Source organism: Callorhinus ursinus, unplaced genomic scaffold (assembly GCF_003265705.2).
Source record: "Callorhinus ursinus isolate GAN/ISIS: 27379988/994484 unplaced genomic scaffold, GSC_fseal_2.0 scaffold4, whole genome shotgun sequence".
Classification (NCBI taxonomy): domain Eukaryota; kingdom Metazoa; phylum Chordata; class Mammalia; order Carnivora; family Otariidae; genus Callorhinus; species Callorhinus ursinus.
This window is the reverse complement of record NW_027397066.1, coordinates 101308784-101334532: the sequence shown is the minus strand read 5'-3', so window position 1 is coordinate 101334532 and position 25749 is coordinate 101308784. Positions and strand designations below refer to the sequence as shown.

Here is a 25749-nt window from a genome sequence, read left to right as displayed (position 1 = left end):
AGAGAGACACAGCAAGAGAGGGAACACAAGCAGGGGGAGTGGGAGAGGGAGAAGCAGACTTTCCGCCTGATGCGGGGCTTGATCCCAGGACCCTGAGCCGAAGGCAGACACTTAACAACTGAGCCACCCAGGTGCCCCTAGAACCAGATTCTTAAATCACTGTGTCAAAAAGTGTTAGATTTTCTGGGTGCCTGGCTGGCTCAGTCAATAGAGCATGCAACTCAATCTCAGGGTCACTGAGTTCATGCCCCATGTTGGGCATGGAGCTTACTTCAAATAAAAATTAAAAAAAAAATTTTTTTTAAAGTGTTAAGATTTTCAAAACTTAAAGTATCATTAATAACACTATCCTTGAAAAAACTAGAGCAAGAAGCTTTGTATAATTAAAAAAATAAGATTATACTTTAAAAACATGTACAAAATATGAAAAGATATACATGGAAAATAATTTTGATGAGTTCAAAATTTTGAAAAAATTAAAAATAAGTTTTTTAGGTTTTATGTTATAAATGAATAGATCAGAAAAACTGATATAAAGCTCACAGCAAAGAAAAGAAATACTCAGCTCTTATCTTCCATATCCCTTCACAAGAAAAATAAATAAATCTTTAAACTCAGCTTACATTTTAAAGAATGTAAGGAAAAAGGTGACCTAATTGAATTGTTAAATTATTACTAGGCTCTGTGAGAAGAAAAAATACATTATTAAAAAAAACCTTTAATCATAATTAAGGTACTATTGGTGCCTTTTGAGGAAACAATGGTGAATATAAAAAGGGGTATCAGTGGAGATGGGGAAGTGCTACCTTAATTTTCACAGAGAAGGTAAAAGATAGATATTTAGAAACTAAAAACTGTAGCTCACCAGGCAAAACATTTGTTAGCCCTAGATAAGCATTTTAAAGACCCTTAGGGAAAAAGTATTTATCATTAGAAGCCAATCATAAACATCCTTTTCTGACAATTAAATTAGATGCTTGGGAAATTCTGTAGACATGTTTTAATGTAATTTCAACAAAGCATTTTAGTTTCTTGAGGGTAGAGGACAGATCTTACTTGATTTTTGATTCCCAATACCTACCACAGTCCTTGGAACACAGCACATCCTGAAAATATAGATTTACTGATTCTAGCATGCTACAGTTGGAAGGAACCTGGGAAAATATTGCTGGGGATATACCTAGGTGGGTTAATAGCTGATAAAATAATCACATATAAAGAATTCCCATTAATATACTGAAGGAATGCCTTAAGAATATTATTTGTCACTGATTCTGCATTTCACATTAATTTGTTAAAGACTCTGGAAGGGCAAAGGCATATCTATAAAAGAAATAAATCACTCATCACACTAAACTCCAGGTGAGTAGGATTTGTTCACCCAGAGGATAAATCAGTGTGAGACTGAATAAATGAATGATGAACAAATATGAATATTAGTAAAGATAGCGAAATTATCAAGTGATAAAATCAAAACTCAAAATTATCAAAATTGAATTCATATCAAAGAGAAATTTCTAGGTTAAAATCAGTACAGACCCTCCAAATATTTAAAAGAAAAAACAATGAAAACATTATCCACAGGACAAAAGGAAAAAAAAAAACCATAACATGACACTTACCATTCATAATAAATGCAAATGTTAAATTTTTTATTGAAATATTCTTTATGTCAAAAAAATCTAATTTTTAAATGTTATTTTATTATGTTATATTAATAACATCATTAGTTTTTGATGTAGTGATCCACGATTCATTGTTTACATATAACAACCAATTTTATGCAAAGAAAATTATTAGAAGCAAAACAGGATAAAGATATTAAACAAACACAAAAGGTAACTAAAAGTAGCACTGTGAGAATTAAAAAAAATTTCAAGACCCAAAACATACATAACATATATAAAATATGCAAGATTAAAAAGAAATAACTTTATACTGATTTTAAAAATTTCTTATACTCTCTAACAAAATGAAATCACTGCATCATTGCTTTTTATAGGCCAAATAACATGTAAGAATCAAAATATTTCAATAAAATAAAGATAATGACATTTATATTGCCAGCATGTATAAGATAAAATCACACCTAACCCTGAAAAGTTAATCTGAAAAATAGTGAACAGAAAATAACATGAAAATTAACAAAATACTTTCGTAGTACTTAATATATGACAAACTATTTGAAAACAATGAAAAAAACTACACATCAAAACTTACATGTAGCAAAATTAAATCATTTTTAATTACTAAATAATGGTTTTAATTAAACAAAAATAAAAGGCCATGAAATAAGAGTTAAACTTAAAGAACAAAATGAGCTTAAGTATTACAAAAGAAAAAATGAATAGACTAAAAACAAAAAAAGCGATAGTATAATAAAAGTGATGATTTGAGTTTAAAAAGAACGAATTTATCGTCGCTGCTTAAATCAAATTTGTTTTTTTTAAGTTAACTTATTTATGGATAAACCTAAATGTAATCTACCATTAAGTGACCACTGACAAAAACTGCTTATTATATGCTACCACATATATAAAACGGTAACATATTCCTCAAACTGATTAATATTTAATAAGAGTTACTAATCATTTTATTACAAATTATTCACCAAGCACTGGTTGAGAGCTTTGCATGCATTATTTATTTAATCCTAAGAACAGCCATAGGAGGTAGTTACTATCAAGAGTCACCATTTTTTATTACTTATTACTTTTTTAATGTCCCCATGTTTTAAAAGATGAAACAGGTTTAGAAAGCAAATAACTTGCCTATCCACGGTCAATATTTCAACCTGAGCAATCTGATTCTGGAGTTTAATTAACCTAATTTGCTATGTTGCTTTAGGCCATTATTTTCTCAAGTAGCTTTACCATTACTGAATTTAATATAGATAGGCAAACTTCACAAAAATTGCATTTAAAAACTCTAAGCATTAAATGCACAGTATTAAGAGCATAATAAGAATCCAATAAATTACAGAGAAAATCAAGTTTCTAGATGTGAAGCTATTGAGAATCTGACAAATTGTGAGACAATTCAGTCAACATGTTTATAGCTTATGGTGCTGAAACATACAAGAGCATTTTTTTCTTTTATATAAAACTAATTTTTTTATTTTCTTTGCTATTTTTATTTTAAATTCCAGTACAATATACAGTATTATATTAACTTCAGGTGTACCATATAGTATTCAACAATTCCATACATTATTCAGTACTCATCACCATAAGTGTACTTTTAATCCCCTATACGAGAGCATTTTAACTAATATCAACATGTCAGCAATCAGATAGCAATGGAAGGAAATAAATTCTGCTACTTCTATCTTGCAGTTGCCATGTAACTCTTCATTAAATCCTTCAGGTGATTCCTTCTGGAAAAAGATACATTTTAAAAATACTTTATAATCAAGAGTATTTACCTGCTGCTTCTAACATTCTTGGTTCAGGTTCATCCAATTGTAGAAGCTCATCGAGAGCTAATTTCGCTGCATTGGATCTAGACTCCTTTTTATTTTGTCCCAGTCCAGTCTTATATTGAATACCATCCACCACAGCACAAAAAGCAAAATATGGTCCCATAACATTACCTTGAAAAAGAAGTCAGAAGGAATGCTGCAATAATTCACAGTATGATCTTGCAAATGACATTTGATAGAGAAAAATATCCCAGTATAAAAATTGTGGAAAACGATCTTGGCCTATCAGTTTTGTGTTTTGTTTTTTAGAGCCAATGCAGGTTAAGAGTAAATCTGGGTGAGCCCCTGAACTTGTTCTGAGGAACCTATCAAGCAGCCAGGTTAGCTCCAGATTCAGCATGAACAGTAGGGACAGCTTTAGAGTACAGATCATACATGGAGCAACAGTGTCTTGTATAATGAAGCCTGGCAATAGTAAGCAACCAGATACCTACTGAATGACCAATAAGAGGTAAAATGTGGAGCCTCTGGCAATATCTCTCTCTTTCTGAAACTCAATACCAATAAAGTTGAATTTCTCCCATCTTCTGAGTGCTCTGATACTCTTATGTAAGTTCCAGAATAAAAGGGATCCCTTTGCAGAAATCTTGTGAACCTATCAGGGAGTTATGGTTAGCAATTCACACCACAACAGCCTTAAGGGCAAGTGGAGGGGAAAGAATCCACAAGGAAAACCAAAACATAATAGAGAAGATATGCTAAAGAATTAAACTCAATGTCCAGCCACCCAAAATTCCTAGAAGGATTACCTTTACACAATTACTTTTACCTAGTTTTCATTTTTGCCTAATGAAAAATGAAATGGAATCATCTAAATTTATAGGGCAAAGATTTTTCCAGTTTAAGTTCTACTATTTGGTAATTCAGACTTTAGAAGGTCTTTAGTTACTTAAGATTCTACCTGGTTATGAATGTCTAGGTACAATGTCACTCCACATAAGCCTCATCATCATTATTTTCTCACATATTACACTAACTTCTGGGTTTTTAAAGATGTACATCGAGGTTTTACAAGCAACTCCTGACTGCATCTGAGTAAACTGCTTTCCTCTATCTATGACTTCAGTTTCACAAGTTCCTTCCTTATGATCACCTAGGTTCCAATCCAAATTTACAAAACCTGAGAATATTTTGTATTTTTAACTAATGGCCCAGACGATTCTTATGTGTGAGATATCGTCCATCAAATTCATTAAGTACTCTGTATCAGAGTGCTGAGCTTTTAAAGCTTCATCCTATCACACTTGATTCTCGAACTTTAGTATGTATTTAAATCACCTATAAAGTTGTTAAAATACTGATACTGTGGTCTCATCACTAAACCTACTGATTCAGATTATTCAACTAGTACTATGCAAACAAAGTGAATACCATTACTAATCAATGGATTGTGTTTTTGAGTAGCTTTTGCTCAGATCAATAAAGATTTGCCCTTACACATTTATTTTTCTTACTGTGACCCATAGTTTACATTTTCCAAGAATAGTCTGAGAAGAATGGAGGGAAAACTACTGACACAAAAATTAAGTCCACAGTATTGATTATGAAGTAATCCAACCTACAGTGAGTGGACCTAGGAAAACTCCACCTTATATATTAAGACTCTATTTTTATCATCTGTTTACTGTTATTTCCTCCAAAAGAACAGACTGGAAATTTAACTTCACTATGACAATCTTAGCTAAAATCTCAAAAGCTTTAAATTCTTTTACAAGGATGACTTGAGACCCATATTGGCAAAATTTAGCGATGGTAAAACTTAAAAACCCAAACTACTTGATGTCTTTGTGTATACACACACACACACACACACACACATATTTGTGCACATATATATTTAAGGACTGTGTTTCTTTGACTTTCATACTTTTACCCTGTCCATGTCTATTAAAAGCACTTATTATCTCATCCCTCCACTTTCCTAAAGTTCTTTCTAATCACTGGTTGGTCAGGAGGTAAGGAGATTAGAGGCTGCTTTTGCATTTTATTTGATTTGTACTATTGCAGCCTTCTACAGGTTGGGGGGCGGTTTAAGAGAGAATGGAAAAATAGTCACAGACAATTCTGCAGATAGAGTATCAATCATGTAAGTGCTATTTTCACCGCTAAACCTTGAAATTCAGAAGCTAAATTTGACCATAATTTTGTTAGGTATCATCATCATCACAGAATTCTTCTCATTAGATAATCATAGTCCAAATATTCAACAACTCTTCAAAAGTATGATTAGTCTACAAGTACTTACACCTGAAAATAATCCACAAGGCTGATGGGATTTCAACTAGCCATACACAAAAAACTTGATTGTAAAAATTTTGTACATTTATTATTTGCAGAAAAATATGAATATAAAATTTTCTGAAGTATACATGTCAAAACATACCAGTAGTTACCTAACCCCAAATTCTGTAAATATAGAAAATAATCAAATTTAGTACTATTTATATGCCCTGCTTTTAAAAGGAAAATATCTTCTAGTACTGTAATAACCAGACACAACTTTGCACTTGCCTGTTGTTACGGTTTCCTTAAGGTCAAGGTGAACCCGCTGCATTTGTGCAAACTGGTGCAAAGCTGACACAGGATTTATCTCTCCACGTTTGTATTTCATTATGAATTCCTTAGGTATTTTTTTTGGAGGAAGGACAGGGTTTGAAATAGATGAAAGACCTTTGGAAAGCAATGGTTCTGGAAAATTACCTAAAAATATATGGTTACAGTTGTCAGTTCAGTAAAATTAAAAAAAAAAAAAAAAGCAAAAGCACTAAATCCTCCTCTAAAATGGAAGATTGTCCCTGATACATCTGGTTATATGTATTCTTCATTACAAGTAAGTTTCTACTAAAAAATTTTGGCACACATGACGAGTGTAACCTGTTGATGCATATACCCTTTTGGAGTAGTAAAACCATTTTTGCAAAGAAATGCTATCATTGTCCTAATGTGAAGTGATATCAAAGAATCACAGAATTTTAATGATGTCAAGGTCTTCAGAGGCTCTCAAAGCTTTTTTTTTTTTTTTTTTTAACACATTACGTCACTAAGGCCTGGACTACAGATGCAGAGCTGGGACTAAGATCAGTTTCTGTTTTCTATTCACTATTTTATCTTACTTTTCACACTGAATTCAACTGAATTTAAGTGTTTGTCTCTGCTTTATACTTACGCTGAGCGATATGTGGAGTAGAAACCAGTGTGTAAGTCCAGTCCCTTCCCTGAAAGGACCAACACAACCTCACCTCAAAAAGGCAAGACAGGCTTGAAGCGGTTGAACAGTTAGTAAAGAATAACTGAGCAGCGAGAAGGATTTCCATGACCCTCTTACAGTGTTCAGAGTCAAATGGGAATTCCAAATGAGACACAGCCACTGGTAAATGTATATATATCTAGGCAACATTTAACCTGGAGGCTCAACAGCACCTATTGGCCATCCCTGAATCTTAAAGAACGAAGGCATTATTGCAAATGAAAAAGAAGTCATACCCGTCACCTGCGTCACCTTGGAAGCCATACTCGACAGGCTGTAACTTTCTGAAGAATATCCTGTGGGTGTAGTTACCGTCTGGGTTGATGGCTGAACTGGCAAGTTCTTCTTCAGCATTTGAGCAAAGCTAGGGACCCGGGAACTCTGAAACCAGTCATTGTTGCCAGACATTTTCTCACCTACAAATCGTAAGAAAATTGGCAGAAAACAAAAAAGTACTACATAAAAATACTCTGAAATTAAAAATATACAGATTTCCATAAATGGCTTCAACACACTCCCACGACATACAGCTAAATCTCTTTAACTTGATGTCATGACTTTGTGACTAGAGTTTTAACAGGCACGGGGCTCATCCCTCCTATATCCTTTCCAAAGCACTGCTACAAAAGGGTAAAGGGTCAAAGCGCTTCACGGGGAAAGCCCTTACAACTACTGGGGGTTCAGGGAAAAAGAGAAAAAGAAAACCTAAAAACACGAGACGCTCAACGGCCTGGTTCCCAGCCCAACTCCCACCCACCAAAATTGTCCTTCCTGCCCCGTAGGCCGGAGACCGAGCCGCAGGCCCGGGGCTCGCCGGCCCCAGCTGCCGACGCCGTTGCTTCCTCCTCCCGGCCTCAACCTCTGGCTGCGGGGGCTCTGAGCAAGAGCCACGCGCCCAGGGTTGCGTCTTTCAAAAAAGCCACCTCGTGGCGTCCCTGCAGTCCCTGGACTAACACCCCCCCGCCAAGTCTCATCCAATCACCAACCGTCTCCGCGGCTGGGCTCAGGCCCTGCGCTCGCGCCTGCGCCAGCACAGCGCCCCCGGGGCTATGTGGGCCAGGCTGGCTCCGCGCTCTGCGGCCTACGTCAACAAGCGGAGAGACGTCGGATGCCACGCGCGCGCGTTCGAGGCCGCGTGACGCCGACCTGGTCCTCTGAGCGCGGGTGCTCGGGCCTATTGGGGCCGTTACTGTCACAGAAGTCGGGTTAAAGTTGCGCAGTGTGGCCTGTTCACTGTCCTACCAAGTGCTGTCCCCATCCCCCTTACCGCCGTCCTCACAAAGCATTGTTGGCACCTCCTTATCCAAGATGGTTGGAGGCTGTGCTCGGGGAGCCAGGGTGTGGGTGGTTTCAAGGAAACCTTTGGCGCAAACCCTAGTTAGACTCTGAGAAGTCCCCTGTGGACAAGGTTTGGCCTCAACTGTGTCTTTAATGTTTACAGAAGAAAACCAACCTGGACTCCCGCATAAGTTTCACTGGTGGAGCCAAACAATGAACAATCATGAAAACAGGTGGGGACATTGAGAGCTAACGACAAACCCATTGTGGGTGTTTTCGGTTCTTGGCACTCGTGAAAGTTGGAGGCCCTAATGGAAGTGTTAGCTGACAGACGGTTAAATGTATATATATTTCCATATGAAGGCAATTGGTTTTCTTATTTATACACATTATGATGTTGTAGACAAGATTTCGATATGTGCTAGGTCAGTCTTGGCCTTAGCCCAAATCCAAGGGAGCTGATTTTATTGAAGAAAATAACCTCAATCACTTGTTGATGTGTAATCACCTTGTAGAGACTCAAGCCCTCCCCTCCTCCTCAAGGAGAATATTAAAACAAGACCACACTACATCTATGACTAACTAATTATGTTCTGGCTAATGTCTGTCTCAGTTTCTCTTTAGTAAATTACTGATCAAGTTTGGCTTGTAACCCAGAAGGAACTCAAGGAATTGAGTGATAGCATTATAACAATATGTAAATGCCCCCCTACTTTTTTATGTAGATAAGATTTCCCAAGGGTTAAATTGTTTTAAAGGAAAAAGGGAAAGGAAAAGAAAACAGAATTGATAGTATTCTACCTCATTACAGCAAGAAGTAATATCCACCCACAAACGCATGGGCTAATTGGAAGAAGAAAAAAAAAAAAACAGCTTCCTTCCTCTCATTAAGCAATGCATTTTCAACAAACGCTTGTTTTTCTTTAGTGATTATTGAAGCGTATTGATATGTTGCTTTGATCAAATGCCCATTAATAATTGTAATGAAACCCAAAGCAGAATTTTTTTTCCTTAACATCTGGAGACTTTTGCTTACAGGAAATTAAAAAATTCAAATGCTGTTGCCAAGAAGTATGATAGGGATGATGAATAAAACTTCGGAGTATGAAAATATACAATTACATTAGGATCAAATTTGAGGAGGGACGTGGAATGGAAATAGAAGCTCAAGAAGTAAAAGGAATGGGTAAAAATTACTCTTAAAGTGGGTATATACACAATGTTTTATTTTGAAATAATTTTAGAGTTACAGAATTGTAAAGATAACACAAAATTCGCCTACCCTTCCATCCAGTTTTCCCTAATGTTAATATCATACACAACCACTGCACAATTATCAAAACTAAGAAATTGGCATTAGTAGATTACTAACTATACTATACACTTCATTTGGTTTTCACCAGTTTTTCATTTAATGTCCATTTTCTGTACCATGATTCAGTCCAGGATATCGCATTGCACTTAGTGGTCACATCTTAGTCATCTGTCTCATATAATAGTCTTTCAGTCGTTCCTTGTGTTCATGACCTTGCCACTTTTGAAGGTAATGGTTGGATATTTTGTAGCATGGTCCTCAGTTTGGGTTTGCCTGATGTTTTCTGGTGGTTATACGAGAATTAAGGGTGTTGGGGAGATGACTGCATAGATGAAGTGCCCTTCTCATAGCATATCAGGGAGTACATGATGTCAGCAACTATTGGTAATATTAACCTTGATGGCTTGGTTAAGGCTGTCAGGTTTCTCCACTCTCAAGTTACTGGTTTTTCCTTTTCTGGACTGTATTTGGTAGGATTCCATCCTACACAGAAGGGGAAGGAAATAGAGATCCACCTACTGGAGAGAGGAGTATCACAGAATTTATGGACATATATTAAAGCCACCATATTAATAAATATTTTGAGGAAGATAATTTGAGTTTATGCAAATATCCTGCTTCACCCTGGAGTTTCACTAATTTTCATTCATCTTTGGATCTTGCCTGAAGCAGTTATTACTGTGGGTTTTTTTTAAAATATGGTTTCTGAGTTAAATTTCTTTTTAATTGAGATATGATTGACATAAATTTGTTTCAGGTATACAGTGTAATGATTTGTTAACTGTATATAATGTGAATTGATCGCCATAATAAGTCTAGTTACATCCATCCCACAATATTTTTCTTTTTTGTGATAAAAACTTTTAAGATCTACTTTCTTAGCAACTTTTAAATACAAGCATATTTCAGAGATATAGCAGACCGAGTTCTAGACCACTACAATAAAGTGAATATCAATATAAAGCAAGTCGAATGAATTTTTTGGTTTCCAGTGCATATAAAAATAATATTTACACTATAGTCTATTAAGTGTGCAATAGCATTGTGTCTAAAAACACAATGTACATACCTTAATTTAAAAAATATTTCATTGGGTGCCTTGGTGGCTCAGTTGGTTAAGCAACTGCCTTCAGCTCAGGTCATGATCCCAGAGTCCTGGGATCGAGTCCTGCATTGGGCTCCCTGCTCAGCAGGGAGTCTGCCTCTCCCTCTCACCCTACCCCCTCTTGTGCTCTCTCTCTCTCTCTCTCTCTCTGTTTCAAATAAATAAAATAAAATCTTTAAAAAAATAAAAAAAAATACTTTGTTGCTAAAAAATGCTACCACCATCTGAGGAGTAATCTTTTGGCTGGTGGAGAGTTTTGCCTTAATGTTGATGACTGCTGACTGATCAGGATGGTGTTGCTGAAGGTTGGGTGGCTGTGGCAGTTTCTTTAAGGCAACAATGAAGTTCCTTGCATCAGTACTTTTCCTTTCACTAATGATGTTTCTGGAGTACACAGTGCTTCTTGAAACCATTTTACTAACACAACTTCTTTCAAATTTGGAGTCAATCGTCCAAACCCTGTTGCTGCTTTATCAACTTAGTTTATGTAACATTTTAGGTCTTTTGTTGTCATTTCAACACTCTTTACAACATGTTCACCAGGTGTAGGTTCCTTCTCAAGAAAATACTTTCTTTGTTCATCCATAAGAAGCAACTCCTCATCCATTCAAGCTTTATCAATGAGATTGCAGCAATTCAGTCACATCTTCAGGTTCCACTTCTAATTCTAGTTCTTTTGTTATTTCCACCACATCTGCAGTTACTTCTTCCAAACTCCTGTTAATATTGATGTTTTGACCTCTTCCCATGAATCGTAGATATCCTTAATGGCATCTAGAATGGTGAATCCTTTCCAGGGGGGTTTCCATTTACTTTGCCCAGATCCATCAGAAGAATCCTATCTATGGCAGCTTTGGCCTTACAAATGGATTTCTCAATAAGACTTGAAAGTTGAAATTAATCTTTGATCCATGAGTTGCAAAATGGATGTTGTGTTAGCAAAAATGACATTAATTTTATTATATATCTCCATCAGAACTCTTGGGTGATCAAGTGCATTGCCAATGAGCAGTGCTATTTTGAAAGGATCATCTTTCTGAGCAGTAAGTCTCCATAATGAGCTTAAAACATCCAGTAAACCATTTTATAAACAGATGTGCTGTCATTCAGGCTTTGTTGTTCCATTGATAGAGCAGGCAGAGGAGAGTTGGGACAGTTCTTAAGGGACCTAGGATTTTCAAAATAGCAAATGAACATTGGCTTCTATTTAAAGTTACCAGCTGTAGTAGCCCCTAACAAGAGAGTCAGCCTGTCCTCTGAAGCTGTGAAGCCAGGCATTGACCTCTCTAGCTCCGAAATTCCTGGGTGGCATCTTTTTCCAACAGAAGGCTATTTTGTTTACAATTGAAAATCTGTTTAGTGTAGCCATCTTCATTAATGATCTTAGCTAGATCTCCTGGATAACTTGCTGTAACTTTCACATCAGCACTTGCTGCTTCACCTTGTACCTTTATGTGATGAATATGGCTTCTCTCTTTAAACTTTATGAACCACCTCTGCTGGCTTCAAACTTTTCTTCTACAGTTTCCTCAGTTCTCACAACCTTTGTAAAATCAGAGAGTTAGGGCCTTGCTCTGGATTAGGCTTTACCTTAAAGGAATGTTGTGGTTTGATTTTTCTATCTAGACCACTAAAACTTTCTCAGTATCAGCAGTCAGGCTGTGTTGCTTTCTTACCATTGGTGTATTCACTGGAATAGCACTTTTAATTTCCTTCAAGAACTTCTCATTTGCATTCACAGCTTGTGTCTTAAGGAACAGGGAGATCTGAGGAGAGGGAGAGAGATGGTGGAATGGCTAGTCAGTGATGCAGTCAGAATATACACATTTATCAGTGAAGTTTGCCATCTTAGATGGGTGCAGTTTTTGGCACCCTGAAACAATTACAATAATAACATCAAAGATTGCTGATCCGAGATCACCACTACAAGTTTAATAATAATGAAAAAGTTTGGAACACTGTGAGAATTGTCAAAATGAAACATGAGACACAAAATGAGCAAATGCTTTTGGAAAAATGGTGCCAATAGACTTGCTTGATGCAGGGTTGCCACAAACCATCAATTTGTAAAAACAAAACAAAACAAAACAAAAAAACCATTATCTGTAAAGCACAATGAAGTGAAGTGCAATATAAAGAAGTATATCTCTATCAAAGTTGGGAAGCATTTTTGGAGTAAGGTGCTTTAAAAAGCACAGAAAGAGAGCAAGTGCTATCAAGAGTGACAGCAAGTAGACCCTTGCCAGGTCATTAGGTGTATATGCAGTGGTCTACATATGCAGAGTGATATCAGGAGGTTGATGGCAACAAAGCATGGGCTCTCAGAATAAATACAGGTTGACCTGACGCTCATCAAGTCAAATGGCAAGTGAAATGGTACAGGATAGATTTATAAATTTGTAAATTTGTAAACTAATTCTCTTTGATTAGCTCCTTTCCCCAGGCTTCATGTTTCTATTATGAGGAGATTCCACCAGAATAATAACCTAGTTTTTCTCCCAACACTTTGTTTACTACTCCCCAGAAGTTAATCTCTTTTATGCTCTGGAGACAGGAAAATAAACTCAGCCCCTTCCTCTCTTTCCACCTTTTGAAGCTAGCCTGCCTGCAAGGAGGATGAAAACCTGACTTCCTCTGTTGTGCATGCTGTAAAGGGAAAACTGAATTTGTCCAGCTTGCATTAATAGAATAAGTTTGTGTATTTAGAAACCATTAGCAATCCCATTTGGCCACACCACTAACCACATTTTCCAATTTAGATTCTTTAAGCAATAAAGCCGACTTTTTTTTAACCTCCATATCTCTGATATCTGTGTGTTTCAGTGAATTCCAGCCTTTGAAGAGGAGGAAGTCAATATTTATTAATCTTGAGCATCAAACATGAAGAGTAATAGTTTTCTGTTTAAATAATTTTTTGTTATTACTATGGTCTCCTGTTAACAGGATGAAAATTAACCTACCTTACAATGAAAGAAAGTTGAGGCCCATGGGTTTCACTGGTTGTATCACTACCCAGATGCAGTTGTACTTATACCAGTGGAACAGATTACTGAAGATTCAGTGATTCCTTGGTCTGGGAGAGATAGGCTGGGGTGCTGCCCTATAGGATGTAGTAGATGTTCTAAACTAGTGATCCGTATCTCACACTATACCTCCCATAAACAGAATACATGAGACCAATAACTGAGTATTTAAAAGAGGAAGTGTCTCCTCTCACTATTACACCTAACAAGCTCCTTCAAAATCTATGCTTTCTGTCCAATTCTGCTGTCAAGAACTCTTAGTATCCAAGGGAGGAATGTTACTACTGGGAATACAACAATGGTCTTATTAAATTAGAATCTGAGGCTGCCACCTAGTTACTTGGGTTTGCAAGTACAAACTGGTTGAACTAGTAAAAAGGTGTGGTTATAGTGACTAATTCTAATCATTGCAGGAAATAGGGTTGCTGCTACACGGTGGAGGCAAAGAGGAATGGAGATGGCTCCATGGTAAAAAGTCTCCTAGAGCCCCTAAATTAGTAGCAGAGTAGAGCAACTTTATGTATTTCTATTAGCACTCGGATCTCTCAGAAACAAAAATCAGATTATGTTGGAAGATATTCTCAATGGGTCTTCCACGTTTCTGCATTTCTTGCAAGCACATTTAACTGCTCTTTGTTCAGGACTAAATTTTCAAGGATATTTGTATAGCAAACAACCTTGGAAAACAGAGGTTGTGTCTACCCCCTGTGCAAAGAGTAGATTGGCTTATAGCCCTGAAAGATAGTGTTTCCTCTGTCATTATAAAATATTAGATTTCCCTTAGTTCAGAGTTTTTCTACTGTAACACACCCCACTGTGTATGCAGCATTCATCTGGACCCATACATGCTACCTCCATGTGATCTGGACAAGTAGAACTATACAGACACGCAGATGTCCATGCTGTGAATAATAAAGTCCTTAGTCTCTGACCCAGGAGTCTCATGTCTTCTGCAAACATCCAGGAAACTGGGGCAGATTACTTTAAAGCTTTCAAACAGAATAAAATCTCAAACCCTTCACAGTTCTTGACAGATTATTCCCCTGAATAAGGAGCCTTAAACATCTGAGACAGTAATGGAAGGCAATAGACATGGAATGGTGTACAAGAAGGAAATGACAAATTCTAACAACAATCGTATGGCCAATGCAGAAATGAGGGTTAAACCATCTATTTTTCTGTCATGGATGTTTTATGCATTAAATACTGTGGCAAAAATTTAAAAGTTATCTTTAAAACTTTAGTACTTATTCATATATGAAGTAAAACAATAATACCAGGCATTTACTGGGTAACAGGTACTGTTGTTTATCAATTTTCCTCCCAATGAAGTAGATGATAATATGCCTATTTTGCAGATGAAGAAATAAATTGAGACTCAGGGGCCAGGTAACTTGACCAAGGTTAATTTTCATCAGGGCTTTAGAAGTAGTCTTCTTAGTGAGGTATTCTTTAAATATCCTATCTGATATTTTAATCCCTTTCTCTATAAATACTATATGTCTCCCTTCTCTGCTTTATCATCCTTTTTTTTTCTTTTTCTTTTAAGCTTTTAAATTCCAGTTAACACAGTGCAATATTAGTTTCAGGTGTACAATGTAGCGATTAAACATTTCCATACTACACCCAGTGCTCATCACAACAAGTGCACTTCTTAGTTCCCATCACCTATTTAAACCATCCTCCCACCTACCTCCCCTCTGGTAACCATCAGTTCTCTATAGTTAAGAGTCTGTTTCTTGCTTTGCCTCTTTTTTTCCCCCTTTGCTCATTTGTTTCTTCAATTCCACATATGAGTGAAATCCTATGTATTTGTCTTTCTCTGACTTATTTTTGCTTAGCATAATACTCTCTAGCTCCATGCACATCATTGAAAATAGCAAGATTCCATTATTTTTTATGGCTGATTAATATTCCATTGTTTGTATATACCGCATATTCTTTATCCATTCATCAGTTGATGAACACTTGGGCTGTTTCTGTAATTTTGCTATTGTGGATAATGTTGCTATAAACATCAAGGTGCATGTATCCCTTTGAATCAGTATTTTTGTATTCTTTAGGTAAATACCTAGTAGTGCAATTGCTGGATCATAGGGTAGCTCTATTTTTAACTTTTTGAAGAACTTCCATGCTGTTTTCCTCAGTGGCTGCACCAGTTTGCATTCCCACCAACAGTGCAAGAGGGTTCTCCTTTCTCCATATCATCACTAACATCTGTTGTTTTCCTGAGTTGTTCATTTTAGCCATTCTGACCAGTGTGAGGTGGTATATCTCATTGTGGTTTTGATTTGTATTTCCCTGATGATGAGTGGTGTTGAGTATTTTTCATGTGTCTGTTAGCCATTTGTATGTCTTCTTTGGAGAAATGTCTGTGCATGTCTTCTGCACATTTCTTGACTGGATTTTTTGGGTTTTGGGTGTTGAATTTGGTAAGTTCTTTATAGATTTTGGATAGTAGCCCTTGATCTGCTATGTCATTTGCAAATATCTTCTCCCATTCCATAGGTTGCCTTTTAGTTTTGTTGATGTTTCCTTTGCTGTGCAGAAGCTTTTTAACTTGATGAAATCCCAATAGTTTATTTTTGCTTTTGTTTCCCTCGCCTCCTGAGATATGTCTAGTAGAAAGTTGCTGTGGCTGAGGTCAAAGAAGTTGCTGCCTTCATTTTGCTCTAGGATTTTGATGGATTCCTTTCTCATACTTAGGGCTTTCATCCATTTTGAATTTATTTTTGTGTATGGTGTAAGAAAGTGGTCCAGTTTCATTCTTCTGCATGTTGCCATCCAGTTTTCCCAACACCATTTGTTGAAGAGACTCTTTTTTCCATTGGATATTCTTTCTTGCTTTGTTGAAGATTAGTTGGTCATAGAGTTGAGGGTCCATTTCTGGGTTCTCTATTCTGTTCCACTGATCTATGTGTCTGTTTTTGTGCCAGTACCATATTGCTTTGGTGATTACAACTTTGTAATACAGCTTGAAGTCTGGAATTGTGATACCTCCAGCTTTGGTTTTCTTTTCAACATTCCTTTTGCTATTCAGGGTCTTTTCTGTTTTCATACAAATTTTAGAATTGTTTGTTCTAGCTCTGTGAAAAAAGCTGGTGTAATTTTGATAGGAATTGCATTGAACGTGTAGATTGCTTTGGGTAGTTATAAACATTTTAACAACATTTGTTCTTCCAATCCATGAGCATGAAATGCTTTTCCATTTCTTTGTGTCTTCCTCAGTTTCTCTCATAAGTGTTTTAGTTTTCAGAGTACAGATCTTTTACCTCTTTGTTTAGGTTTATTCCTAGGTATCTTATTGTTTTGGGTGCATTTGTAAGCATGATCAATTTCTTGATTTTGCTTTCTGTTGCTTCATTATTGGTGTATAGAAATGCAACAAACTTCTGTGCATTGATTTTATGTTCTGCACCTTTGCTGAATTCAGTTCTAGCAACTTTTTAGTGGAGTCTTTCCGGTCGGGTTTTCTACCTAGAGTATAAAGTTGTCTGTGAAGAGTGAAAATTTGACTTCTTCCTTGTCAATTTGCATGTCTTCTTTCTTTTTGTTGTCTGATTGCTGAGGCTAGGACTTCCAATACTATGTTGAACAACAGTGGTGAGAGTCCACATACCTGTCGTGTTCCTGACCTTAAGGGAAAAGCTCTCAGTTTTTCCCCATTGAGGATGGTATTAGCTGTGGGTATTTCATATATGGCCTTTACAATGTTAAGGTATGTTCCCTCTATCCTACACTATGGAGGATTTATATCAAGAAAGGATGCTCTATTGGGGCACCTGGGTGGCTCAGTGGGTTAAGCGTCTGCCTTTGGCTCAGGTCATGATCCCAGGGTCCTGGGATCGAGCCCTGCATCGGGCTCCCTGCTCAGCGGGGAGTCTGCTTCTCCCTCTGCCTCTGCTGCTCCTCCTACTTGTGCTCTCCTGCTCTCTCTCTCTGTATCAAATAAATAAATAAAATCTTAAAAAAGAAAGATGCTGTATTTTGTTAAGTGCTTTTTCTGCATCTATTGAGAGGATCATATTGTTCTTATCCTTTCTTTTGTTAATGTGGTGAATCACACTGATGGACTTGTGGATGTTGAATCACCCCTGAAGCCCAGGAATAAAACCCATTTGGTTGTGGTGAATAATGCTTTTAATGTACTGTTGGATCTGATTGACTAGTATCTTGTTGAGAATTCCTGCATCCATGTTCATCAAGGATATTGGTCTGTAATTCTATTTAGTGGGGTCTTTGGTTTCGGGATCAAGGTAATGCTGGCCTCATAGAGTTTGGAAGTTTTCATTCCATTTCTATTTTTTGGAACAGTTTCAGAAGAATAAGTATTAATTCTTATTTAAATGTTTGGTAGAATTCACCTGGGAAGCCATCCAGCCCTGGACTCTTGTTTGTTGGAAGATTTTGGATTACTGATTCAATTTCTTTCCTAGTTATGGATCTCTTCAGGTTTTCTATTTCTTCCTGTTTCAGTTTTGGTAGTTTTTATGTTTCTAGGAATTTATCCATTTCTTCCAGATTGCCTAATTTGTTGGCATGTAACTGCTCATAATGATTTCTTATAATTATATTTCTTTGGTGTTGGTTGTGATCTCTCCTCTTTCAATCACGTTTTTATTTATTTGGGTCCTTTCTCTCTCTCTATCTTTGATAAGTCTGGCTAGGTGTTTATCAATCTTCTTAATTCTTTCAAAGAAACAGCTCCTAGTTTCATTGATCTGTTCTACTGTGATTTTTTTTTAATTTTTATATCATTGATTTCTGCTCTAATCTTTATTATTTCCACTCTCCTGCTGGATTTAGGCTTTATTTGCTTTTCTTTTTCCACCTCCTTTAGGTGTAAGGTTAGGTTGTGTATTTGAGACTTTTCTTGCTTCTATAGGAAGGCCTATATTGCAATATACTTCCCTCTTAGGACTACCTTTGCTGCATCCCAAAGGTTTTCGACTGTCACATTTTCATTTTCATTTGCTTCCATTTTTTTTAATTCTTTAATTTCCTGGTTGACCCATTCATTCTTTAGTAGGATGTTTTTTAACCTCCATGTATTTGTGCTTCTTCCAAATTTTTTCTTGTGATTGACTTCCAGTTTCATAGCATTGTGGTCTGAAAATATGCATGGTATGATCTCAGTCTTTTTTTTACCAGGTGAGGCATGATTTGTGACCTAGTATGTGATCTATTCTGGAGAATGTTCCATGTGCACTTGAAAAGGATATGTATTCCTCTGCTTTAGGATGAAATCCTCTGAATATATCTTTTAAGTCCATCTGGTCCAGTGTGTGATCCAAAGTCTTTGTTTTCTTGATCTTCTGCTTAGATGATCTGTCTATTGCTGTGAGTGCGGTGTTAAAGTCCCCTACTATTATTATATTATTATCAATGAGTTTCTTTAACTTTGTTATTGATTTATATATTTGGCTGCTCCCAGGTTAGGGGCATAAATATTTATAATTGTTAGATCTTCTTGTTGGATAGATACTTTTATTATGAGATAGTGTCATCCTTCATCTCATTACAGTCTTTGGTTTAAAATCTAGTTTTTCTGATGTAAGTATGGTTACTCCAGCTTTCTTTGATGTCCATTAGCATGATAAATTGTTCTCCACCCCCTCACTTTCAATCTGGAGGTGTTTTTGCATCTAAAATGAGTCTCTTGTAGGCAACATATAGATGGGTCTTGTTTTTTTCATCCATTCTGATACCCTGTGTCTTTTGATTGGAGCACTTAGTCCATTTACACTAATTACTGAAAGATATGAATTAAGTGGTATTGTACTGTCTGTAAAGTAGCTGTTCCTGTAGATTTTCTCTGTTCTTTTCTAGTCTTTGTTACTTTTGGTTTCTCTTTCCTGCTCAAAAGGTCCTCCTTAATATTTCTTGCAGAGCTGGTCTAGTGTTCATGAACTCCTTTAGTTGTTGTTTGTCTTGGAAACTCCTCATTTCTCCTTCTATCCTGAATGACGGCCTTGCTGGTAAAGTATTCTTGCCTGCATTTTCTTCCCATTTAGCACACTGAATATATCATGCCAGTCCTTTCTGGCCTGCTAGGTCTCTGTGGACAGGTCTACTGCCAGCCTTATGTGTCTACCATTGTACATTAAGGACCTATTTTCCCTAGCTGCTTTCAGAATTCTCTTTGTATTTTGCAAGTTTCACTATGATATGTCATGGTGTTGACCTCTTTTTGTTGATTTTGAGGGGAGTTCTCTGTACCTCTCGGACTTGAATGCCCGTTTTTCCCCTTGATTAGGGAAGTTCTCAGCTATAATTTCTTCAAATAAGCCTTCTGCTCCTTTTCTCCACTCTTCTTCTGTGACTCCTATGATATGGATATTATTTTTTCTTATGGAATCACTGAGTCGACCTTTGTGAACTAATAGTTTTCTTTCCCTCTTCTGTTCAGCTTCATTATTGTCCATAATTTTATCCTCTATATCACCTGTTCTCTCCTCTGCCTCTTTAATCCTCATTTGATTATATTGTCTGTTTTTCATCTTAGTTATAGCATTTTTTATTTCAGCCTGACTAGTTTTTAGGTCGTTTATCTCTGCAGCAAGGGTTTCTCTGGTGTCTTCTATGCTTCTTTCAAGCCCAGCTAGTAGTCTTATGACTTTTGATCTAAATTCTTGTTCAGATATATTGCTCCTATCTGCTTTGAGCAAGTGCCTAGCTATAATATCTTCCTGATCTTTCTTTTGGGGAGAATTCCTCTATCTTTGTCATTTTGACTAAGTTTCTACCTTTTGCATGTTATGAAAGCTTGTTATGTTTCCTGTACCTTAGAGTAATGATGTATTAAAAAGAGGTCCTACACTGTCTAGGGCCTGGCACTTCAGGAAGAGTTTCTGCTGTATGCTGTATGCACTCTGCTATTGGGTTTTGGCTGCTCTTTCCCGCTGGTCTGTCCTCTGCAGACTTCCTCCTTGCCTATAGTAGGGAGTGTTTGGACCTTTATCTAGGTGTGCTTTGATCTGTTTGTTGGAAAAAAGCATGGAAAAAAAAAGAAAGGCAAAAAAAGAGGGGGGGGGAAGCCTGATTCAGAGACAGAGAGAGAGAGAGAGCGAGAAAAGGAGAAAGAACAACAAAAAAACCCCAAGCAACCAAAAAAAAAAAACAAACAAAAAACAAAAAAAACCCAAAACCAAAAAAACTATAAGCCTGATTCCAAGGAAAAAATTAAAAGAAAGAAAAAGAAAAAAAGTCTGATCAAAAAAAGAGAGCGAGAGAGAGAGAAAAAGATATGGAAAAAAACAAACAAAAAACTATAAATGTGATTCTAAAGGAAAAAAAAAATACAGCCTGGTCCTATTTGCACCAGAACTTAAGGGGATGCTGTGAGGCACTGGGGCATGCGCAGTGCCGTCTGTCTTGCTCTTCTGGGGGAGAACCGCCCTGTTTTGGCTCAGAGTCAATCCTGCCCGAATGAAAAACCACTTGCCAAGCACAGTGGGGGCAGGTTTTGGTGTAAGCGACTCCCACGTCTACTTGGGGCTGTGTTGCTCTCTGAGGTCCAATCCTGTGGGTAGCAAGGGCAATATGATGCCACCCAACTCTCTCATCCACCAACAGGGGGAATCTCACACCGCCTGCTGTTCAGAAGCCCTCATGGAAAAGTAAAGGCCTTCAGCATGCCTGACGCCACAACTCTGCTGCGTTTTATCTTTGTTGTGGCTGGGATTCAAAATTCCAAATCTTAAAGGAGCCGGCACCTAGTCCTCCTCTGGGTTAGCGTCTTGCTGCTCTCTGACTAGTGCCCTTTCTCCCACAAAAAGAGTCCCATGCCTGCATGGCGGATATTTTCTATACTGCGGCACCATGAAAAGCAGTGACAGTCATCCACCCTCTGCACGTACCTTTGTCCCCTGCCAATGAAAGGCCATTTGTTGGCGTGTGCATGGTCTTGTGTCCTTTGGGAGGCAATATATCCTCTTCCAAATGTATTCCACCAATAGGAATGATCTCTCTCCCAGCGCAACCCGGCAGATCCCTGCACCACTTTGTGCGTGCTCTGAACCAGAGCCCTCCTCCCCAGAAGCACAGGCTACAGCTCTGCCCCGGTGGAAGTCACACACTTCCAAAACTCGAGTTTTGCTAAAACCTGCAACACTCGGTTCCCATTTCCGCAGTCTGGTCCGAGAGGCTCTCATCTTGTGCGAACCCAACGCCACACATTCTCACCCCCGGCCCCCTCTCTCCCTTTTTTCCCTGGAGAAAAGGGTTCCTTCCCTCCACGTCTCTGAAGATTTTGTCTCCCCCAATTCACTTCCCCGGCACCTTGTATCTGCCACGGTGTCTCCCTCCAACCACAGAGAATCTGCTTCAAATATTCGGATGGATTTCCTGCATGTTCCAAGTGATCTGATCTCAATACAGCTGTGTACGAGGGATGAGGAAAACCCAGGTTCCCCCTACTTCTCCATTTTCACTCCACCACCAAGGATTTTTTTTTTTTTTTAAAGATTATTTATTTATTTTAGAGCTAGAGAGCGAGCGCAGGGGGGTTGGAGCCAGAGAGAGGGGAACAAGCCGACTCCGTGCTGAGCACAGAGCCCGAAATGGGGCTGGATCCCATGACCCTGAGATCATGACCTGAGATGAAATCAAGAGTTGGGCGCTTAACTGACTGAGCCACCCAGGCGCCCCCATGATTTAATTTTTTTTTTTTCAGGACAAAATGTATATTGTGCCTGTGGAAATAGCCACTTGATAATTTTATAGACTCATCTTGTACATCTTTCATTTCCTCTTTTTATACACCTTTTTTTTTACATGCCATAGAGCCGACCTGATTCTACAAAAAACATAGAACATGTCAAAGAATAAAGTAACAGATCTTAAGGTAGTTACCTTATTATTTATCTCGTATCACTGTATAATCGGTGAGTTAACTCAGAAGGATCTACATGTTTGGATAATAATTGCAATTTTTTTGTTCCTGTTCCTACTTTAGCATTTAGCAGACTTCTTCATAGACATTATTCCATTTGATCCTTAAAAGCATTGTAGGATATAAGAGATTTTCTATCTCTGTTTTAAAGGTTAAATTCAGGGAGTTTAAGTGAGTTGCACAGATTATGAAGAAAAGTAAAGTTTTGGCTAAAATTCATTTCATGAAAGATCTTTTTCCATGATTTAATTTTTAAAGGTATTAATCATCTTCTATGAAAACATTCAATAACAGGTTAGGCATCTGTTATAAAAATAAGCTATCAAAAGAAGAAAAGACTCAAAAATAACTACAGAGTGAAACCAATTACTGTGACTTTATTACAATAGTTACAAACAATATTTTAGTGGTAATCATATCACAATTACTCAAACTATATACAAACTGGTATTTTTACAAGACTACATTTTAAAAAAAGAAAAAGCAATTAATGACCGAAAAAAAAAAATCACATTATCAACAAGATTTTTTCTAAAAGTTATGGCCAATAGCAAAAATTCACAGTTACTCTGAAAATATTTTAAAGATGCAGGAATCATATTGCACATAATACAATTATAAACCCTACTGAGCAGATTTATATATTTTAATCTAGTTTTTCACAAAATTTACATTATCATGCAATACTTCACTGTATACAGAATGGTGGAACTAGAATACACAGGTTAACTTACAAACTTTCAATATAATGGCCACAAAATTAGAGTTATTTTAAGTTATACGGAAAATAATTTTACTATACAAAAAGAAAAAAAAACACTCCAGTGTAATAAAACTTAATGGACACAATCATAATTTGTTCACATATCAAGTTACTTTTTTAGTGTTCTTCTTTGTCTTTTCCTTTCTTTTCCTTTTCATCCTGTAGTGCAGTACCGAGTTTTTTTATAAGTACTGACAGAACCTTGTCAAGTGGGTCCATGACTCCTCTTTGAAGCCATTTAGGAATAGTAGTCCTGGCATGATGGAAGCCCAGTTTTTGAAGAATGTAATCAACACCCACTGGATCAATCTTTCTTCCAGTCCAAGATATTAATCTAAAATTATAAATAATAGGTATTAAGGAATACAGTGCCATAACTCAGTTCTGAAGGTAGGTTCAAGAACATCACTAAGCCTCCATAATATGCTCAAGACAGACTATTCTCAGTCGGTGTAATAGAATAATCTAAGCTACAATTCCTGGATTTACTATAACAGCATTAAAAAAATATAAGTATCCTTGAGAGCCTACACATAGCAGTGGAGTTAAGTGAATTTCATTCTGATTATTTCATTTTAGGTCTCTTAAGTTACAGGGTCATCCTGACATTTAAAAAACATCTGGTTCATTCTAAAAGACATTAACTTGATGGCAGGAATCCTTTTACAATGTGTACATGTATCAAATTATGACACCGTCCACTTAAAATATCTTACATGTTTTATCAATTATACTTCAATAAAGCTGAGAAAAAAATAAGAGTTCAACATATATGTGACATAATGTGGGGGAAAAAAGGCTAAGACTTCCTGAGTCTTTGCTATGTGCTAAACATGTCTGAAGGAAGAACCATTTTCTTCCTATTCCTGGTATTTCCTTCCATATAGAGGAATAGCTATTAGTGAAACACTCCTGGCCTTTCTCAGCCCCTGTATTCATGACTTAATCCGATGGCAAGTTGACAGAGGAACTGGGTTGTGTGCTTCCGTACCCTCTTCCTATCTTCTCTTAAGAGCTGCTCATTTTGGTCTTTGCTCCATGCAACAGGTTTCTCTAGGACAGGCCCCTAAATAAGTTAGCCCCAGAATGTCAAAGGCTCTCCGTGGCTAGGTGAGTTCACAGGGCTGCAGAATGCAGAACTCAAGGTGGGGGTGGGCACACAACTTTGGTGCTCTGCATGATGAAGACCCTGTAGGTAAGTCCAAACCTGGACTTCGTGGTTAGAAGGCCATTGTTGCCAGACATCCAAACCATATTCTCTGTTATGAGCTTTATCACTATTAAAACTGTCGTTTTGATTTCCAGCTGCCTCTCTCCCACTGTTTCAATTGCTTCTGAACTTGGGTAGGGAAAAGGCAGTATGAAGCACTGATCTGCTAAGACTCAAATAGTTATAAGCATTTTGCATTAATTAACTCATTTAACTATTGTAACAACCCTACAAGGTAGGTAATACTGTTTACCGAACTTTTCTTATGAGGCAACTAAGGCAGAAATAGGTTAGGTCGTTTGGCCAAGATCATTTAGTTCACTATGCCATCTAGACAACCGGACTTAGAGCTAGAGTTCCTCAACATGCTCTCTGCCACTACACCATATTAACTAGTCTCCTGATGGTATGTTTTAAAAAAAAAAAAAAGAAGAATGGCAAATCAAACTTTTTATGCTCATTTTAAATTAAAAGATACTTAATTTCATCATAGATTTATAAATACAAAACAAATTTCTAAGTTTTCTGCATTAGGATCTTTGCAATATTTTAATTTTGTTCTGAGTATTGGCACTGTTAATACTTCTCATGAGTGTATGTACTGTTAATTAATGCCAAATTTTATTACATACAAATTATTAACACAAAGTTACTACTTTCTGCTTATACAAGAGTCCACTGTATAATGGATATTTGATTGCTATGGAATTATTTTGTGGCATAAATGTCTGAAATAATAACCTTATCTAAATGAAATCTGTTTTGTTCTGCAGAATGTTGTGTCAGAGTACGATGGACTTTTTTTTGCTACTGTTATTCCATGATTCAGACAGTTAAAATCTGTAAGCAGATGAGAGGAAAGGGGAAAATGACAGGAAGGTTGTGAGTGCTAACCATAAACAAGGACAAACAAGGCAAGCACCACTAGTTACAGCAGCCATTATAAATGTAATTAAGACTAGAAAATACTTTTGAAATTTTCATATGAAAATAAGTTGATATAATTGGGATCATGATTGTAGTAGAACATGTCTCTGTAAATGAACCTGAATGTGACAGCATTAAATTCAACATTTCAGGGATGGTTCTATATTGCTTAGCATGCAGCCAGACGACCCTGTGACATCGTAGGTTCTATTACGCTGTCGGGACATGTGTGAGAAATTGTATTAATTCCTTAATGATGATGTACGGCCGTTACCGTATCTTCCCAAACTAAGAAACAAAAAGTTTACTGCAGGTCCCTCAAACACCTGAAAAGAATGTCCTGGTAAAAAAGATGGTAAAGAAATTATGGCAATGGTGGAGGTGGAGTTATTCTCATCTTCTAGTGACTGACTGAGAGGGTGTCACTCAGTGGAGAGTGCTGAGCTAGTTGTGGTGTTTGTGCTTCTCTTGCCTTGCACTAGAAGCACTTAAAAAAAGCAGAAAGGA

General features: G+C 37.0%; 2 protein-coding genes across 15 annotated transcripts in view; both read right to left on the bottom strand.

Annotated features, from left to right (window-relative positions):
- ADAD1 (adenosine deaminase domain containing 1) overlaps window positions 1–7800 on the bottom strand; it is a 114079-nt gene extending 106279 nt beyond the window's left edge. For 2 of the 6 annotated variants that reach the window (XM_073892225.1, XM_073892228.1), the window contains exons 1-3: window positions 7486–7694; window positions 6965–7144; window positions 3425–3592 (exon numbers count right to left, since the gene is read on the bottom strand). In XM_073892225.1, coding sequence (XP_073748326.1) covers window positions 3425–3592; window positions 6965–7136 — 340 coding nt within the window. In that variant the 5' untranslated portion in view covers window positions 7137–7144; window positions 7486–7694. Of the gene's footprint in view, window positions 1–3424; window positions 3593–5992; window positions 6182–6964; window positions 7145–7485; window positions 7695–7714 lie in introns of those variants that run through there. The other 4 variants (XM_073892226.1, XM_073892227.1, XM_073892229.1 and 1 more) reach the window with 4 other exon arrangements.
- A 14899-nt stretch (window positions 7801–22699) lies between these two features.
- Window positions 22700–25749, bottom strand: part of BLTP1 (bridge-like lipid transfer protein family member 1) — a 207764-nt gene continuing 204714 nt past the window's right edge. For all 9 annotated transcript variants that reach the window (XM_073892215.1, XM_073892217.1, XM_073892221.1 and 6 more), the window contains one exon: window positions 22700–23439. In XM_073892215.1, the coding sequence (XP_073748316.1) occupies window positions 23223–23439 (217 nt within the window). In that variant the 3' untranslated portion in view covers window positions 22700–23222. The remainder of the gene's footprint in view (window positions 23440–25749) is intronic.